This window comes from Parus major, chromosome 1, assembly GCF_001522545.3.
Source record: "Parus major isolate Abel chromosome 1, Parus_major1.1, whole genome shotgun sequence".
NCBI classification, from domain to species: domain Eukaryota; kingdom Metazoa; phylum Chordata; class Aves; order Passeriformes; family Paridae; genus Parus; species Parus major.
This window is the reverse complement of record NC_031768.1, coordinates 10,079,456-10,099,696: the sequence shown is the minus strand read 5'-3', so window position 1 is coordinate 10,099,696 and position 20,241 is coordinate 10,079,456. Positions and strand designations below refer to the sequence as shown.

The window sequence follows — 20,241 nt, the reverse complement described above, 5'->3', positions numbered from 1 at the left end:
CAGGCACAGGGTGTGGCTCTAGAACTGCCCTGTGCAGGGCCAGGAGCTGGACCCAGTGATCCCTGTGGGTCCCTTTTAACTCAGGATATTCTGGGTCTAGTAAAGAATCCCAAACATATCATCCTGTCCATCACTGATCTCAAACAATAAAAATTATGTGAAAGTAGTTCAAATTATGCAAGCAAGCTATAAATCCAAATAAATTGCTGCTGAGATGATGCTAGAGGCCAGCTTTGTACAATGTTACATGGTCAGCTACCACTGGAAAGAACTTCATGAATCTTTCTGGGCAGCAGAGGGTCTGCATTGCACATCCTATTCTTCAGTAATGAGGAGGGAAAAAACCCCCAGAATATAATTGAAACAGACTCAAAGGTTATGCAGATTAAGACTGCAAAAGATAAGTTCAATGCAGTTTCTGTCTTCAGTTTTCTTGTACCTCAAACAATGTTTTTTTGTTTTGTTTCAGAGCACAGAAAACTAGTCTTTGGGGATGCAGCACTACAGCAAGAATCAATAGAAGCTGAACAGATATAGCCTGTTTATCAGAGAAAAGAAGCTCATGTATTACAAGGCTCTGATCTTTCACACAGTCCATATGTCAGTAAGAATTCTTACTGGACAGTAAGAGTAATTCACAGAATAAAAGCTCCGAAATGGAACTTAATAGTAAGCTTAACTTAAAACTGATATGTTCAGTTTAACAATCTTTATTCATTCTCAGTAAGGAAAGTAATTAGTAGAATATATGTGTATTTAGATTAGCAGTCTTTAAAGTAGTCATAACAATATTATAAATTTGTTTACTCATTCATTTAAAGTTTCTATTGAGATATTAGAGCTCTGTTTACTAATATAATTAACATGTTCTATCATCCTTTCATTTAAGTACAATAACTTTTACTTTCTTGCAGAATAATGTGGAATTATGATCTTAAAGAACTATAGTTAGATTTCAGCCATAACCAATTATGAAGAGAAAAAAGATTTCACAGCAGTTACAATTAACTTTTAGTTTTTGAGGGTCCTGCTAGAGATATTTTTAGTTAATACCTGTTAATTGAACTGTCAGGTATATTAAAACAGACTTGATTAAAATGTCCATACTTTGCCACTGTTACTGTGACCTAACTATTTAATAAGGCATATTTTACCTCTCTGTCGATAAACTAACCAAATTAAAGTGATGCACAAATCTCTGCAGAATATTCATGTTGTGTATTTCACAAAGTGAATTTTTTGTAACTCATATTTTGATGTTTTAGAGAGACCCACTTCAGTATGAAAATTCATAGCTGTAAATCTTTCCAATATTATATCACAGAAGAGAGCCTTGGGTGCTTTATTAGCATAAAGAGTTGCCCAACTTTTAAACATGCACACATGGTCATGTTAATTGGCACATAAATGGCTTCATAGGCATGTTTACAGCAATAAGAGTATTAGGGTCTTTATCACCTCATTGTGTCATAAAAAAACATTAATCAGGCCCTATGAGACATGAAATCCAGAAAAAAAAAATTTTTTTTGTACATTTGACCTATTTCTTTTTGCAACTGCAGCCTCTGGGAGTTACAGAATTTTTTGTGTTGTGAAAAACGCTTCAGAACTCTTTCTAGGAAAATTGTCCAGGATTCACAATGAGAATTTTAATTGTTACATAACACATGCTTATGTTGAATTTAACATAGATATTTTAATTTTCCCATAAAATCAAGGAATTTGGAGCTTGGAAATAAATCTTCCAAGCAGGTTTGCACTTTTCCTCAAAGCAGAATAAATCACTATAGTTTGGACTGTGGCAACATTTACTGTTTCATTAAATTTACAAAAAAAAGAAAATTGAAGCAGGAAAGAATCTGGTGGAAGACTGTGAACAACACATAAGAGAAGAAGGGGTAGGGCAAGGTTTGTGCTGGAACAATATAATTTTTCTTTTCTTTCAATACTGATCCTCTTTGTTAGAAGGAAGTACATCCTCTATGACAATTAATATTTAGCACAATGAACAACTCAATTTTCACAGGAAAAAAATGAGATGCTCTTAAGAGCAATAAGGTACAACTAAGAAGTGCAGCTTTACAGCAGGGACTGAAGAGGCTTCAATTCCCTGTCCTTATTAATCATATTTCCCACCTTACCTTGTGGCTGGCATCTCAGGGATTTCCAGCCTAGCAACACATTTTCTCTCCAACTCTTCAGATCTGCTTGCCAGATACATGAGTTAGAGAGAAATGGCAATTTAGGCAGGAAACAGAAAGAAATGGCAGTGTCTCCCTGGAAGACAAACCTGACACTTCAATCCCAGTCCTGGCCCACGACCTACCACAGCTGCATTTCTGTTTCTTACACTGCTTGGAGAAATAACCAATAATTTCAAATTATCATTATATTTTGCTCAGAATTTGGAGAGCTGCAGCTCCAGGGTACAAACTTTTTTTATCAGTAGAAAAAAAGCACTGACTCAAATTTTCACAAAAAGATTTTGAAATTCCCAGTGCTTTGTCTCTGGCACTAAAGAAAGTCTTGAAGATCCCTCCTTGCTTGCCAGAGTAACAAGCAAATTGCAATGGATGCTTCTGCAGTTGGTTCTCCACAGATACTTTATCCCCTTCCTCCTGTAACTGGGAAACACGAAGTGATAGTCCCTGGAGGACAAAGTAATGACAGCAAAGAAGCTCTTTAAGCTTAAGCAACTTCCCCTTTCTGAAAGTGGGATGGCTTTACAGTCCCATTTACAAGATGACAGCCAGCTTGCTTTCTCCAAAAAGAAAACCCCCAGAGTAGTTTAAAAAAGGCTCCCAGTCCTCTTCCAGCTCCTGGGGATCAATACAGCATTCTCATTCAACTAATTTCTCCCAGATTGCTGAGGGAAAAGCTATGCTAAGTTGTTTAACTAGGGAAGAACAGTTGTTTGCAATCAAGCTGTGGTAAGGTATTTTTTAAGTTCTCTGGGTCCTGATTATATCTTGCTCAGTCCCAGGTGAATATGGTGGCTGTCACAGGAACATTCCAGCACCAGAAAAGAACCATACTGATCCTAACAGGGCTTCTCCAGTACAGAATGGACTGACATTATTATGGAAGTGGTGAAATAGCTGACCAAGCACATTGTGCCCTGTAAACACAGATAAAAATACTGCACTCACACCAAGATCTTCCTTCTATTTTTTAGAGAAAACTTACTTTCATGGTTCCATTAACAGAACAAAGTCAAATAAGTAGATGGAGATTTTTAAAAAGAAGTGTTTAAAATTTAAAACTTAGGACTCTTCTTACTTAAAAAAACGGCCAAGCAGGTGTTCAGCTTGCTTGAAATTAGCATGGAAGAAAACATGCTGCTCATTTGGAGACATATGCACACAAAAGAAAGGTAAGGAGATGAAAAGTGGAAGGAATCCTACTCCTTTCTGTGCTAGCCAAAAAACCACCCAGTAAAACAATCTGTTGAAGAATAAACCAATCTTTCTTAGTTTTGGACATTACCCCTAGGGAAAAGCTTTGACACACCAGCAAAGTCTACTTACCTATGCTTTTCCTCCCTTACATAGCAAACATCTCAAGGTTCCACTTCAGGGGCTTTTACTAGATGGAATTACATTCTGGTATTACAAGGTTCTGTAATTAATTTATTCTACTTACTATAAATATGTCTCAGTAGAAAAGTGAATGACAGAAGGAGCTGCACATTAGTGGAAATCACACACAACAAACCATTTGTTTCACTTGTAATATCAACAGCATTAAAGTGAGAATCCCTTAAAATTGTATTTAATCCTAATTGTTAGATTCTTCACTGTCAGAAGTAAAACCTTCTTAACATCTTCTATGTAACTTCAAATACTTTTTTTTTCTAATAGTTATTTAATTCAACAGCCACCTCCATAGAAAAAATTAACGGTGTGTGTGCAATGTACATAAATATATACTTGTCTGTATATATATGTATATAAAGACTTTATTTCAATTTTTCACTCTTTGCCTGGTACACACTGATGACTTCAGTGCATAATTTACATTTCAAAGGATACTTCAGATAGGCAAAAAGCTGACTAGGGAAAATGTTCAAATTCAAGGATTATCACATCACTGTAGCCAAGATTTCTTGTGCTTTCTACTACTAAGTGGAAAAAATGGTGATGCAGTCAAAGCGCAGGACTAAAATTCAGAGCTCCTCCTCAGAATCTGTGGCCACTCTGGAGTAGTAATTTACCTTTCTCTACTCAAACAGTAATACCAAGCTTAACTGCAAAAGATTGTGGAAGATGGAGTGCAAGAATAAACTGTTCAGCACTGTTACAGCTGACCTGGCTGGGTGCTGGGTCGCTTCCAGGGTGTGCATACCTGCACAGCCTTGCACCTCTTCTTACACAAAAAACAACCCATCTGCAGCAGCTGGTAGCCACAGCTTCCACCCCTCCCCAGGAAGTCAGCTGGAGCAGAGGTTGTGTAACTGGGTAGCAGATGAAGATTTGGGAAAGTTGTTTAGGCTGGATATCAGGACAAGGTTTTTCACCCAAAGCGTGGCTGCCCACTGGAGCAGGCTCCCCAGGAGAAGTGGTCACAGCATCAAGACTGACAAAGTTCAAGAAGCATTTGGACAATGCTCTTGTGATTGTTGGTGTGTCTAGCACAGGGTCAGGAGTTGGATTCAATATTCTCTGATTCTGCTACTGTTATCATAAACTCCACTGAGCATGTAGCCCACACTGCTAGTCAACCCCACTGCTGTAAGTCCATAAACCCAAACAGATGTCACTATCAAATCATGGCACTAACAATTTCACAAATTAGAAACAAGGGATCAACAGATTTCTGTTGTAGGGGATGGAATGCTCCTGAGTTAGCTGAAATAGTCCACTCTGCTTCATATCATGACTGCTGATTTCAGGAGTCTGAAAACTGTCACTAAATCCTCATTCTCACCTACTTGTTTGGAGAATGTGAAGTTGCACTTTGTGCCTCTATCCTTTAGCAAACATAGGGCTAGGATGAGCAGTCATTCACCTGGAGGTGAGGTTTAGCTCACTAGATGATTTGCTGAGCTTGTGCAGAAAGTCTCCTTTACAAACAGTGCTGGCATCAGCAGAAAGAATACTGCCAACCAGTTTTAGAAATACCAAATATGTAAAGTAACTATTCATTCATGATGGTGGTGCATTATGTACTAATTCTTCTCTCTACTTAGGACCAAGGCATAACAAAGATTACCTATTGCTATTCCTTCTCTGTAAACAGGTGAGGAATCTGGAGCATCTTAGCTTGGCACCCTTTGAAAGTGCTAAGCAAGCAGCCTGGTGTCATTTAGTCTGACTGGAGAGGAACCCTGATTGCATCCCAGGGTTTACATAGGTGATAAAAATAAAAGTATTAAAAAAAAAATAAAAATAAAAATAAATAAAAATGGAATGACCTTATTAGTCTGGCTGTCCTGTGAAAGACAGTATTGTTTTAAAGTTACAAATGAAAGAGAGAGGGAGAATTTTAGAGAGTTAAAACTGTGGGGTTTTTTTAAACATAATTCACTGTTTAGTGACCAGACAATTCAGAGTCAAGGTAGAGAACAACCACTCTATGCACTTTAATCAAAGTTGGAAATTTATACAATATAAAACTTTTAGATAATGATAAGTCCTAGAAAACTATATGTTGTTCACAGACCTTTTTATTTTCTTTCCAATATGACCTTTTCCTACTCTATTCATGAATGTATCATATTCAAGACTGTAGAAGCCTACACAGCTTAGAATTCAACTGTGTGGTAGTCTTCACAAAAAGTGTCCTCTTCCCCTGTTCTGATCAGAATCTTGGAGAGTGAAGAAGCTACACAGCACATTCCCAGAGATCCCAGTCATGCCAGCACAAAGGGCAAGCTGAATCAAGAATTCCAGTCTCAGCTTCAGGCTGTTATCCTTCTAAGTACACAGAGAGCTCAAAGGCAGTTCATTGAGGTATCCCTGAGAAACTATAAATGCTGATTTATCCTTTCTGCTCTGTCTTAACATGTTCTGCAATGTTCACAATGACAAGCATGTTCTACATTATTGTTTTAGCATTTTAAGCAGCTACTTTCAATGCTATGTATTTCACCTTTCTAATTTCAGTGATTGAAGGCACAGACCATGAGATGGAACTAAAAGTTACTTTGTTACACTAATCACCAGTATTTATAATTCTCTAAGTTCCATACAAGGTTTTCCACTCAGACTCCTTTGTCCCTGTTCCCTTAGCAACACAATCTTTTCAGTTATCAAGTCCTTGTTACATTCTCTCTCATCAGGGCGGTCAGTGTGGTGTCTTCATTTCTTGTTCCTGCCTTGAGTTTATCTCTCCCATGGCTTCCACTGTACCAGGACCAGGAGCTCTGTGGTGCTACACAGCTCAGCTTCTGTAGCTGTCTGATTTTCCATACTATTTTATGATGTTGCTGTCTTTCTTCCCTGTTTAGAGGACCACTGATACTTTAGAGGATCCTTTGCAGGATCAGGACTAGACTACTGAGTTAACAACAACAATTACTGAAATACCAGAGCTGGTGAAGAAAAAGGATATGGCAACTGTGATTAGGTCCTATTTTCTTTCACCAGGCAAGATGCTACATCTTACACGCACTGAATGTCATGGACTTGATTTCAAAAACTAAGCATCTGTAACTTCTGCTACTATCAACTATAGCCTTAGATAACAGGTCTAAAAGAGGTTTAATCAAACCAGATGGGAAGTGACTTGGAGACTCAAAGCTGACTTCTAAGTCCCTTAATATAAATATTTTCATGTATGATTGTATATTTGTGCACTATTGCTCCTTGGACCATAAGCTCAAACAAAACCTTGCTGCAAAATGATTTTTCTCTCTTTCAATAATCATCAGTTCTAGGGCTCTTTTTCTATTTTTTCCTTTCCTATAGTAGTGCAAATCCACTGAAAGCAGTGGAGCTGCTTGTGACTTACAGTGCCATAAGAGAGTCAGCATTAGGAGGCAGAAGACAGGTGGTTACAGAACCCTTATAGTTACGTGATATCAAACTACAGATCCCCTTCTCTTTGTCTGATGTGAATAATTGTCCTCTCATTTTTACAATGGAACAGAGTACACAGGTGTTATTTATAAATGTAATTGCCTTTTCAGAACTGATTGGAGAAATGATGCCAAAACCACAATTGTGAGCAGCTCAGTGGTTTCTAGGATCCCCACGTTTCATGGGTGCTTCCCAAGCAGACACCTTGGGAATAAACTCTATCCTGCTACAGTATGTGGAAGATGATGGCGCTTTATAGGATGCAGAAACACTTGGGGAACTGACCAAAGGATTGTGCATCCAAATGGGAGAAAAGAAATGCACTTGAACTGGCATTGCTGTTGTGCCAGAGAATTCAAAGATAGTGAAGGTCTGTTTAGTGCCCTGCAGGGACAAAGACACTCATAGTTATTAGAGGAATTTATTTCTGGGCTTGCAGTCTCCCACAGTGTCTACTAAAGAGTATCAGTTCAGAAAGACAGAAACATTTTCTCCTTTTCCTTTACTGGAAATCTGCAGTGGTTGTCATTAATCACCCTGACAATATGAAAATGCAGCATTATTCTGTTAAGTATTTCTATGCTTTCTGATTTTTCACTGATCTACCATGCTGTCAAATGCTATACACACAGACAAGGCACACACTGGTGTGCAGTGTAAAAGGATAAAAAAAATGCTTAAAGCTATAATAATTAAAATATTTGGATGTGGGGTGAATTGGACCTTCATGGTTGTTAACTTCATTTTCTTGCTTTATTATATTATTGATTTGATTTTATTAGCATAGTGGCTTTTAAAATTAATATTCATTGTAAGATGCTATCCAGTCTTTCATCTGTTCAGTAAAACCAGAAATACTTTTTCCATGATACAAAACCTTGATGGTAAATTCTTAATTCCACCATTTATACACTGAAATCAGAAGGGATAATAGAAATAAGTCACTAATTATGGAAGAGCCTTAAAATTCCAGAGAGAAAGATTCATGGAACAGCAGGTGTCTGTACCACATTTTTGTGTTACGTGAGGGCCAGTGAACCTGAGTGAAAAAGAACAACCCAGTGATTCCCCAGATTCACATTTCATCTTCGTTTCCAGCTAGTCAGAGGGCATTTTCAGGAAGGAAAAAATATCCTGGAGAGATGGAAAAATCACTTTTCTGGTTAGCCAGTCCTGCACAGTGCTGGGAACATGACAAAGCCACGAGGCAGCCCCAGCCCCACAGGTTCAGTGCTCAGGGGAGTGCAGGGAGGGAAGAAAAAGAGAAGAAACGGGGAAAAAATCCAAACACAAAAAAGGGCAAATATTTTCCAAACACTTTGTTATTTCTAACATCTCTCACAGTTTCTCACTTCAGTCCCTCCTTATGGTCACAAAGGTGGCACTTGAGGGAAGTTCTCCTGTGGGTAGAGCATTAGGATGGAGCTCAAGGTTCACTTATTGGGAAATTATAATATTTGTATCTAACCTCTACAAGGCATCTGAATATCACAGCTCTTCCTACCTTATTTATGAACTGACAATAATATAACTTTTTAGGATATTTTGAGTTGATTTAGCCAGATTTGTTAGAAAAACTAAATAAGAGGCTAATAGGGCTAGATATGGAATTAGGGACTATTTAATATGTAAGACAGCTTCTCTTACTGCTTATGATTTCTTTGAATGTCATCATTAACCGTATGACACAAGAGTAGAAGTGTCTTGTGCACAGCCAGAAAACACTTGTGAAGGTTTTGCCAGAGAGAGGTGGTGTTCTCTCCAGCCAGGAGAGAATCTCATGGACCACAGTACAACAACCTCTGATTATTAACTTATTCCAGAGGTCTACATCATGCAGATTCTAGAGAGAGACTGAAGGAAATCTTATTGATGAATGCATGAGATTTTAGATGTCTTAAAAGGAGAATACTTTTATCAGAAGGCCCTGATTTCTTTGCAGGATTTTCCACCAGATGCACCCCCTACCATTCAATTAAGCATTATTCATTTTCTTCATGAGTATCATATCAGAGTTCCATAAAAATATAATGAACCTATAAAAAAGAAGGACCAGCAGGATCCCCCTGCCCTTCATGTTTATAGGCATGATTGAAGAAGGCGAAGTCCTAAAAGTAGATAAGGGCAAGTCGAGAATGATGTCACAGAACTCAAACCCTACAAGTCTTTTCCCCCAGCCAGGCTGCACCCCAGGACAGTGACACAGCAAAGGATTTACAGCCCAAGATATCACTGGCTTCCTGGGCTGCACATGCATGTTGCCTGCTCATATCTAATTTTTCATCTACCGTCAGGGTAAGCTACCATCTACCAAGAGGGTTGTACTAAAGTCCTCCACCACCTATCAGGGTTAAATCAGAGGTGGAAAAGTCACCATGGTTAGTCACAGAGCTGCCATTCAGAAGGAGATAGATAGGGCTGAGCCAACAGAAGCCCCGTTAAATTAATCAAGAAATGCAAAGTCCAGAACCTGTCAAGGAAGATATCCTTGCAAGAATATAGTTTGGAAATAGATTGGCTGGGAAGTAGCTTTGTAAAAAAGGATTTGGGGTCCTGTGGGCAGCAAGTGGGACATGAGCTAGCCTTGTTAGGCAAAACAACCAAGTATATCCTGGGCTGTATTGGCAGCAGCACATCTAGCAGACTGAGAGAAAAGACCATCCTTCCTCACTCAGGTCCCATTGGGTCACATCTAAAACACTGCATCCAGTTTTGCACTGGTCAAAACAGGACCTTAATGAACTGGAATGAATTCAGCAGGACAGCAGCACAAAGTCATGGGGCTGGGCACTTGTTCTGTGAGGAGGTCATTGAAGAGCTTCAGTCAAGCTCTTTGGAGGGGTGCATAGTGTGAGGATGAAAGACAACAGGCATAAAAGAAAATGAGAGGTTTAGACTAGATATAAGGGTAAAAAAATTGCACCATGAATACAGTCCAGCTGTGGAACAGGTTCCCAAGAGCTTGGTCATTCTCTCTTGTTGAAGACTGAAGACCTGTCTGGCTAAAGTAAAAAGATCTACCAGAGCTGACTGTGTTTTGTGCAGAATCTGACTGGGAGAGTCCCTGACAGTTCTTCCAACTGGAAATATTCTGTGATTCTATGACACTAATTAAAGACATGAAAACTCTCTAAATCACCATAGCTAGACCTTACACAGGACTTTGATCAGTAGCTCAGGACAAAGGGAAAATACAGGAGCAAGGTGTAATCACACAAAGTTGCTAAAAGGGATTCTAGTGAATATTTTATGACTAACAGGCTAAGCAAATAAAAACTAAGGAAATGAAACTTCAGTGATTATGTTGTCTATCATTCATTTCCAAGAATAAATTTTCTAGCCTTTTAGCCAATTTCAGCCAAATCTGAGAGGGAAGTCTCAGAGGTAATTGTACTGTTATAGGATTTTGAAAAATTGGTTGATGAAGAGAAGAAAGAACATTTTATTTATTTTAACACTCCAGCTGTATTCCAGCCATCCAGCTAAATACATGTACAGATGAAAAATATAGGTATGCCCTGTATTCTACGGGAATTAAATGTGAATTTTTTGCTTTATTGTTTTTTAATCTTGGCACCCACATCTTTTTAATTTTCTTGCTGTCATACAAGACTTGTGGACAGAAAGAATAAATCAGATAATCTCTCTAAAACTGAGGCTATATAGTCTTACAGTGTTATCTTTATGTTGTCCTAATTGATAGAGAATTGCCTCAAGGTCTTAATGGAGTTATTACTAAACCAAATTTTCCTGAATGATATCAGCCTTATGATATAGGAGAGCAGCAAAATAATTGTCACTCATTTTATTTTAGTGTAAATATTTAAAGAAAATTTTCAACCTTACACTAAGAATCAATCTCTCTTTTACTAGAAAAGTAACTAGACACTTAAAATAATAACAAATCAGATAAAATTAGGGAAGTTTAATCTAGAAGGAAACTATATTTCAGGAAGAAATAAAGAATATCACATTGGAAAGAACTACTTGCAATGAATCTATGGCATAGTCCCCTTCAGAAGCCCAGAAGTTAAGGGGTTAAGCATGTCTCAAACAGCGATAGCCGGATGGCCGTGGAGCCAACCAAGGGTTGTTGGTGAGGACACACTGTGAGAAAGAACAGCATGTGGCTGAGGAAGGGACCAGGCAGAGGTAGGGCAGAACTTCCCTGGGACAATTGTCCTTCTTCTGGCCCCTGGAGCTGAGAGCAGCACAGTACAGAGCAAGTACAGGAAGGAGGTCAAGGAGAGGGCAGGGACTGCTGGCCAAAGGCCAGCCCAGTTCTCTTTATTCTCCAATCCAAACTCCTAAAGTCCTGTAGAAACTCTCTGACCTATTTTCAGAGACATCTAGACAAACTCAAAGATGATAACTAATTTGCATAGAAAGCAAGAAACTTAGCTCCACGGTGGGGAAAACTTAGTCTCAAAATGGTGCCTCTACAAAGCCTGGGTTGTGTTCACCCCATCAGCTGGATCCCTGCAGCCCTTTCTCTCTCTCTCTTTCTTTCTATCATTCCCTCTCTCTCTCCCTCTCTTAAATTTCTCTCTCTCTCTTCTACTCGATCCCTTAGTCAAAATCCACCGCTGTGTACTTATAGTATAACAGACTTATACCAATTTCCATCAAGTGTATAATTTAGTAATAAAACTTTTAAAGTGTTTATGGCACACCTAACTTTTGTTGTTCCTTTTTTGAAAATAGCATCTATAAATCTAGGGTGTTCCTTTCCTGTAAAGGATGGGATTCCACAGTCCCCCAAAAATAACAGCAAATAGAAAACAGGTATTCTGCTTATTTTAGAAAAAATCCCCGCAATACTCTGCTTCAATTTAAGAATGAAAGTTTTTTTCTGTGTTAAACAATATTCATAGTTCCACAGACAAATAAAAATAAATAAACAAAAGGCTAAATTAATTAATCCCAATGGTTAAAACTTTTGGGAGAAGAAACTATTAATGTGCAGCATACCCAGTGCTATAAGAATAAGATAAACAGTTTTTTTTCAGTTCCAGTGCTGTAACATTCTGGATCACACCAGAAATATTGACTAGCTTTTACCAAAATCACCTCAACCACTGACTTGCCCATAAAGAAAAAAAAAAGATTTGAAAGCTGACCACCCCCAATGAATTACTGAAGGTCACCAGGACAGAAGGCTGAACCTTGCAATCTCAAAACTATTAGTACCAAGGTCTATGACTAACACAAAACTTGCTGCTTTCTACTCCAAACATAATGTGTGTTTTCTTTGTTTCTTTGGCACATAGGGGTATATGTAATACATTTAATAAAAGAAAACAGTTCCTTTCAAACTGCCTTGGTGGAAGAAAGAGAAAATTGTATTTATTAGATGATAGCAACAGTGTGTACTGAGCTGAGAAACAGCAATGATGAAAACTGTATCAAACAGAAAACTGTAACTTCTGACTTTAGCTACAGATGTTAAAAGACTAGGCTCCCTCTACTGTCAAAAATGTTTTCCCAGGAGGTACTTACAGGGAAGTGTACACTGCACCATGGCAAATAGAAAGCGGCAATTCCTTAAAAAGCTTCAAGGGAACTCTGCAAAGGAGCTCACCTCAGTACATCCAATATGCATTGGACCTAATGGCAGTTCCTGCAACCTCATCCTTCATTCAGTGCACAGCTGACCCAGCTAAATATTCATCCAGCTAGAAAATTCTGGCACAGCACAATGCAGTGATTCAATACCAACAGTGAAAGTGCACCTTATTTGTCAACACTTACAGAAGGTAATAGAAGTCACTGCAAATAAAGCTTCAGACCTGAGGATATTCTGCAGTTCTCTCAGGCTATGTCTACATGGATGGATGCACGAATGAGCTCTGCCTGTGCTTTGAGATGGTTGGCCATAAATCAGGACTATCTGAGAAGTTACAGGGATGCACTAACATAGCATTGTCCCTAAAGCAAGTATACCCTTCATTCCAGCTGTGTCTCATAGCTTATGACACTGACCACGATGTCATAATTTTTTGTGGATCTGACGTGAAAGCCTGAGACAGTTCATACCCAGATGGCTCAGAGTCTATTTGCTTCTGCCTGCATTTCTCTTCATACATATTTGCATTCCCATAGTTCTACAGCCCACATATTCATGACTAAGCCATAACATTTCCCAGACATTTCAGTGAAATTCTTTGTTTGTACAGCAGAAAAAGGCTCTACAATAATTCCTGTATGAATGTGGTGAAGTTTTGTCACTGAGCATTTTACAGTAAAGTTATGCTAAGTTATGCTAATTGTCAGGCTTGAGGGTTGGTGATTTTAAAACATACAAGATTCTTTTTCAGCTGAAACACTTTCACAGCACAAACACATGCAAGATTATCTCCCCTACTTATTAAAAGAAATTCTGAATTAGTTTCACCTCATTTTACAAAACAGGCACCTTCAATTCCCATACCAAGCATTTTCTGTTTTAAACTCTTTAATTATGCTATGACAGTGATTTAATAAACATAGCTCTTCTCCCAAAAGCTACAGTGATTTTTATTCTGCCTCAATTTTGCTACTTAAGTTTACCAAATAATTTTATAATTTTCACTTATAGCTGTTCTATTTCTAAGATGATCTTATATATAGTGCCCCAATAAAAGAGACATTTTAATGGCCATATATAAGTTAAAAATAATTTCCAGCTTTGCTATAAATTTAATCTTTTTAATTATAAACTAGGCCACAAATATATACATATATACATACATACATATATACATATATGCATATATACATATACACACACACATATATATATATCTATATATATATATTTTGGGTTTCTTTACATTATAAACATTGAAAGAAAGCACCATCTAGATTGTCTATAATAAAACATTTATATTTTACACTACACCTGCTTGTTATGCATTATTTTATACTTATTTGCAAACAATTAAGCAACCCATGAAACTTACCAATACATTAACTTGATGGTGCAATATTATGGGGGCAAATTAAATGGCAAATTTGTTGCAAGAATTTGATTATAAAGCAACTGCTATGAAGAGCATTTTTGTACAGTAAGCAGGGTACAGAAATAAATTAACAACAAATGCTGGCTGTAAGAGTCAAGCATTTGTTGAGCTGCTTTACTTTGAAAAGCTGCCCTTTTCAAAACAGAGATGAACAATTTGAGTCTCTGTGAAAGAAAGCAAGGAAAAAACCCTACTCTGCATGTAACTAAGGCATGGTAGCTATTCTGAGATTAACAGTAAAAAAGAAATAATTTTCTTCTCTCATTGGGGATGAACTAATCTGTTCTGGTTTTCACTTTCATCTTGAATCCTGAGCCAAGTGTAATTCTAATAACAAGATTTACAACCTCAACAGAAATATATGAGCAGATAGTTTTTTGGAAGGGAACAGCCACTATTTCTCACTTTTTCATAAAATACCTATGCTTTCCACTAGTTGCTTTTCTCCCTGTACTGAAATGAAGCCAGGTAACATTCATTTTTGTCATTCCCTTTGTCAGAGTTAAAGCAAGTAAAAAGAAATGCTGACTGGGCTTAGTGAAAGAGATATATAACAACGCATTTAGATATAAATTAAACTCCATTGTTTTGTTTTATTTTCTAGCTTAAGATTAATCTCCCCTAATTTTATCTTTCCAAAAGTAATGTTTCTAATCTTATCTTGTCAGATGTCCCTGAAGAGTCAGCAGACCCACTATATATAGTTATATATATAGTTATAGTTACCTGTGATAGGATTGCCTGGCAGTATTTAATGGAGAAAGAACTTAGGCAAGTACCATAAAACAGGTAACTAAAACTTGGATAGCTAAAGCAAAATCAGATGACTCAAATCTTCAATGACTTCACATTCACAGAGCATTGTTAGTGCTACAGAGGGAAACTGGAAATCCAACTGAGAAACTCTGGGAAGGAAAACATAAATAGCTTAAATGGCTCCCTACTATACCTAATTAAAATTAAAGAATCACCTACAATAATTCTATTTTGATGTTTCTTAAGATAGATATGGAACTCAAGGCTATAAAACCTTTTCTTAAAAGTTCTAAATGTGCCCCTTTTATCTTTTGGTTTCAGTTTGGATTTTTTGCACGGCTAAATAGTTGCATAATGAACAGTCACAAGGGGATTCAGATTGGCATGGGATGAAGGAGAGAGCTGGGTCACTCTGAAGCAAGAGGCTGAGGCCATGAAAGAAGGGCTGAGGTATCTAAATGTTTCTGAAAATCTATATTCAGTAAAATAATTTCCTCAGTATTCTAACATCTGGGTTTGCATTTGTCAGTGGCTTATAGATACTACTCCAAGAAAATATCTCATACCATGGAAAGATAAATATACTCTTGTGCATCACTTGGGCTGAATGCAGATCTCTTGATATTGTATCTCTATAATTTCTACTATGCAAGGGCACAGAAGCTGGATCTGATTCAGATACCATAGACAGCCATGTCCTCAAGGCTTGCTGCTGCTGCAGTAATTCAGAACATGGGCAGGTTACTTACATTTGAAAAATGAATGCATTTCATTTCTTTTTTTCTAGTATCTTGATCCATGGATTGCATTAGTTCTCAACTCAAAAGGCTGTATCATTAAGGGACTATGTCATCTGCTACTATGTGGTCTTAGAAATATTATCACAAAATATTATTTCTCTCACAATTAATCAATTCTTTATGGATAATAAATGTTTTCCTTCGGCCTTATCAAGAAAATCAACAGCTAAATTAAAGTTATTCAGAAAAAGTTGACAATTGTACTGTAATCCAAAACATTAAACTAATTCTTAGTATAAACTTATTAACTATTTCTTTATTATTTACTCTTGCTACTATAAAAATTGCTAGCTGTCTGTGAATTTTACAAAGCTATCAATGTATATTATCATTATTATGGACTTGCAGTCTTTTCTGATATAACATTGGCATATCACTTTTTACTTTTTTTCAGAATTGTCAAGAAGAACTTTCTAATGACATCTGATATCAACTTCCCCATATTCTCTCACCACATTTAATTTTTAGTGAATTTGAGATTTGTTAGATGTGCATTAATATAGTTTGTAATGTAAGCCTTGGAAGATGATTATTTAACAAGACATGAAAAGGCAAAAATTAGTTGCCTGGCATTAATATGAGAGGTCTATTAGAATTTTAATTCATCACAAGAAACAGATTTTAAAATATTCAGGATCTACAATATCTGTAAAATTTTAGTATTTTGCTTTTGAATTATATTCATTTAAGTATTTCTGTCTTGTATGTCTTTTTCCCTTTTTTTTTTTATAATTTTCATCTGCAATTCCTAAAGAAATATTTCAAATTAACATCTGTTTTGGAAAATGTTGCACTTCATTGATTCAATGATTCCTGGCAGTTTCAGTGCTCCCTTAATTTTAGGGAGCAATTGTTTACACAAGCAAGACTTAGGCATAAATATCCTGGGAAGATAATATCCTGAAAAGACAAACAAGATCTTTTACAAGTGTCATGCTGATAAAATAAAAAGTTAAATAAGACAGTAATTTTAAAGTGTCTCTTCTATTGTGTTTTTTTTTTTTTTTTCCAAAAATTATATGTTCTCATTTGAGGTATATAGGGACCTGGTGTTAGTGTCACTTCCTAAAAAAAATCATGATTAATACAAAACAAACCCCAGTATATAAGACTTCAAGAAAGAAGGAAGACTATTGTGAAATTCTGGTAAAAGGACAGGAAAAACTATGACATCTGAGTGGCTATTCTTACTGGCACTTAAACTTTACCTTTCAAAATTCAGATTCTATTATCTTAATACAACTGTTTGGAAGATAACATAAAAATTTAGTATCAAGCAAAGGTTGAAGTTATAAATTAAATCATAAATTGCTCTTTAGCTCACAAAAGACAAATCATGTCACTTCTGTTTCCTGGAGTTTGCTTTGCACTCATAAAACTGAAACCAAGGAAACAAATTCCACGTGGTGTAAGATGAATTCACTGCCATTTATCTGTTGGAAACACAATGAGTTACTATGTCCTGAAATTAATTGGAACAGAATAGAAAGTCACTCCTATCAAAGAACCATGCTTAGATACAGCCTTGACTTAAAAAATTACTAAGTGAAGATTAGTGGTTCACTGTGTTTGTGAAAGTATAAGAATTTGCACTTTTCCAAGGTTTCTAAAGCCACTGGAAGGGTACTCGAGAGTGACCACAGAATTTTTGCTGGTTTTTTTTTTTTTCCCCAGTGAAATATTGTCTGTTATATCACAGTAAATACAATATGAACTCTTATTTAAATACAGGAAACATGCTAAAGTAACAGTGTGAAACCAGGTTTTCAAATACTGTAGAAGAACTGCACTTGTAAAGCTATTTGAGTGCTTCCCATTCATAGTGTATTTCTGCCAAAATGGTGCAGGCTCTGCTATAAAACAAACTGAAAATCTATTTTAATTTCTAATTAAAAAGAACTCACTCTAGAGTTAATTACAAAGTATCTAGATATGAATCAGGACTTCTTGGAAATCAATTTCACACAAAAGAATGCAACATGAAGGTTTCTAATGGCTTCTATGAGATTTAGAAAAAGCTCTCTGCTAATAACTACAGAGGTAAGGAAAGTTGCTTTGTTCTTCCATCTGTCATGGTGATAGTTGATTTTTCATTTATTAACATAATAATTTCCATGTTATTCCAACTCTTTGATTTCATAAAACCAATAGCCAGAAATGAACACAGTTCCAGTATATTTGTCCCTGGTACTTTTCAAACTAACATTCACTTAGATATGCTCCCTTGAAAGCAAGACAACTCCAATAATAGTTTCAAAACTGTCCTTTATCATCATCATCAATAGCATATCTTCTAAACACAGCTTTATCCATGTCTCAAGGGCAGAGTTACACTGATACTTTCATCCCTCACAGACACAAATTGCTAGAAGTAAAATGCTAAAGGCCATATTGCCTTCCTTCACCTCATCCCTTGGATTTGTGTGCAGTCCAAATGCACCTCACAAAACAGCAGAAGCTATGGGGACCATCTAGAGTTGAAACAAAGCCTCTTAAGCAGTTATCAATAAAGCTGACACCAAACCTAAAAGATTTAAAGGAAAAAGAAAGGTGTGCATATCAGACAGCAGTCAAGCTTGAGTTGCTGTCCCTCATACTGAGAGGGCAAGTCCCCCAGGCAAATGCCAGCTGGACAGTAATCATACTTTACAGTTCTCTATGCCTTTATCTGATGACCTCAAAACACTTGACAAACACTAATTCATTTCACCTCACAAGACTTCTGCTGCTGGCTAAATACCACTATAGCCTAAATAATGCATAATTGAGTGTCAGTGACGATAGTCCGAGCTTTCAGCTAACAGCAAATTGCTGTCCTTGCTGTGCACCAGTGGCAGAAAATGCAGATGAGGAGATGCCAAAGGTTTCTCAGAGACTGGTCTGCTAAAACAGAAACTGTTTGGGCAAAGCCAGCCTCTGGGGAAAGGAGATTCCAAGGGTTTCTCAGAGCTTGGTGTACTACAGCAGTGAGATTTAGGCAAAGCTAGTCTCTGGGAAAAGCTCAGCACCAAATATCTCCTGGTTTTATAATCTGTGTAAGCAGATTTTCTTCAACCTCTTTTCTAACTTATCCTTCATATTTGTACATGGCATCACAACTTACAAGGATTTCTCTTACTACACCAATAGTAAGAACAGGATTTAGTATTTGAAAAAAAACAAAACCAACAAAACAAAAGGCATAAAGGAAGAATTTGTAAACTTGCCAGATTATAAATGTCTCAGTTTCTTACACTTTAAGTGTTGAGACAAAGCAGAGATGTAATGAAGATTACTAAGATTTTTTTTACTATTAATCTCCCTGATTATTATTTTTTTTAAGCTTTCTTTTCTTTCCTGAAATTTAAAATCAAAGGCAGTGCCTGCCTGACAGTGGAAATAATGTCTCTAGAAATCTGCAAAGTGACAGCTGTTTACCAGTATTTCAAAGAAACAAAGAAAACATAAAAGTTACCAAGGACTGGATTGCAGAACAATGTCAGTGAAGGCTAAACCCACAGGAAGTATTTATTTTCTTTCAGTAACTGCTTATGTGTTTAGAATTGTATTTCATTCTATCAATAATGCAATAATTATCTGCACATTAAGCTAATTTTTTGTATAATAATGACAAAGTTTTCAACAACATTCTCTTAGATAAGTGATATTTCAAAACATATGTGTAGTGCAAAAAGTGATATTCTATCAATCTACTGTCTTTTGAAGTGGCATATCAAATAAAACTTTTAATGTCAAGTTTTCAGCATTGCCTGAAAAGCCAATTTTGTAAAGTTCCTACCAATGGAAAGTTTCAATGAATGGAACTAGTGATATATAGATATAATGATTTTCATTATCAGATTATGTCATTCATTCTCAGAAGAATTGTCAAGGACTTTTCTGTGGTAATTCAATAAAAGCTTGAAAGTATGACTTTTTAATCTAAGGCAAAGTTATTTCTTAACTCTTAAATACTCATGCTGGAAAAAAAGTTATATCTCATAAATCATAGCAATTTATGTATCATTAGCAGTTAAGTGGTTCAATGGTCAAAATATTTTCATATTTTCAGTTTTACAAAATTTCCCACAAATTAAATTACAATTCTATATAAATGTTCTATGCTTACTTGGAAGAAAGTATTGTTTGTGGCAAAAAGAAGCCAAAAAAACCCCCAATCATCAACAACAGGCCAAATATTAAGGAAAGCCACCAGAAAGAGGAAGTTTTAAAAGTTACTTACGCCTGTCGGTCCCTGTACATCTTGTTAACTTTCTCCCATTCAAAATTAAGTTGAGTCAGCTTTTCTTGTATATTTGCTGCTTCCTTTGGTGTAACATTTTGCAAAGCCGGTGTCTTCTTGTTGTTAATCATTTCTACATGACCCTGCAGTCTCCCAAGGCTATCCTTAATGCTCTGTAATATCAAGATTTTAAAAAATAGAAACAAAACAATGTTTTTTATAAATAACAAAAAAACATTCAGAAGCAAAAGAAATTGGTACATAATGCTAATTAAAATGTAACACTGATAATAAGACTAATTTTACAGTAACCTGATATAATAACTGAATGTCCATCCTTTCTTTAAAGACTGAATGAAATAGATCTGAGGAAGGCAAAGGTTGGAGAGGAAACAAAGTGCTATTGACTGAAAAGTTCTGCATGTCAATATTTACATTTCCTG

At 36.5% G+C, this 20,241-nt stretch overlaps 1 protein-coding gene across 12 annotated transcripts in view; it reads right to left on the bottom strand.

Annotated features, from left to right (window-relative positions):
- DMD (dystrophin) overlaps positions 1-20,241 on the bottom strand; it is a 1,134,919-nt gene that overhangs the window by 539,638 nt on the left and 575,040 nt on the right. For all 12 annotated transcript variants that reach the window (XM_015620877.3, XM_015620912.3, XM_015620930.3 and 9 more), the window contains one exon: positions 19,799-19,971. In XM_015620877.3, coding sequence (XP_015476363.1) covers positions 19,799-19,971 — 173 coding nt within the window. The remainder of the gene's footprint in view (positions 1-19,798; positions 19,972-20,241) is intronic.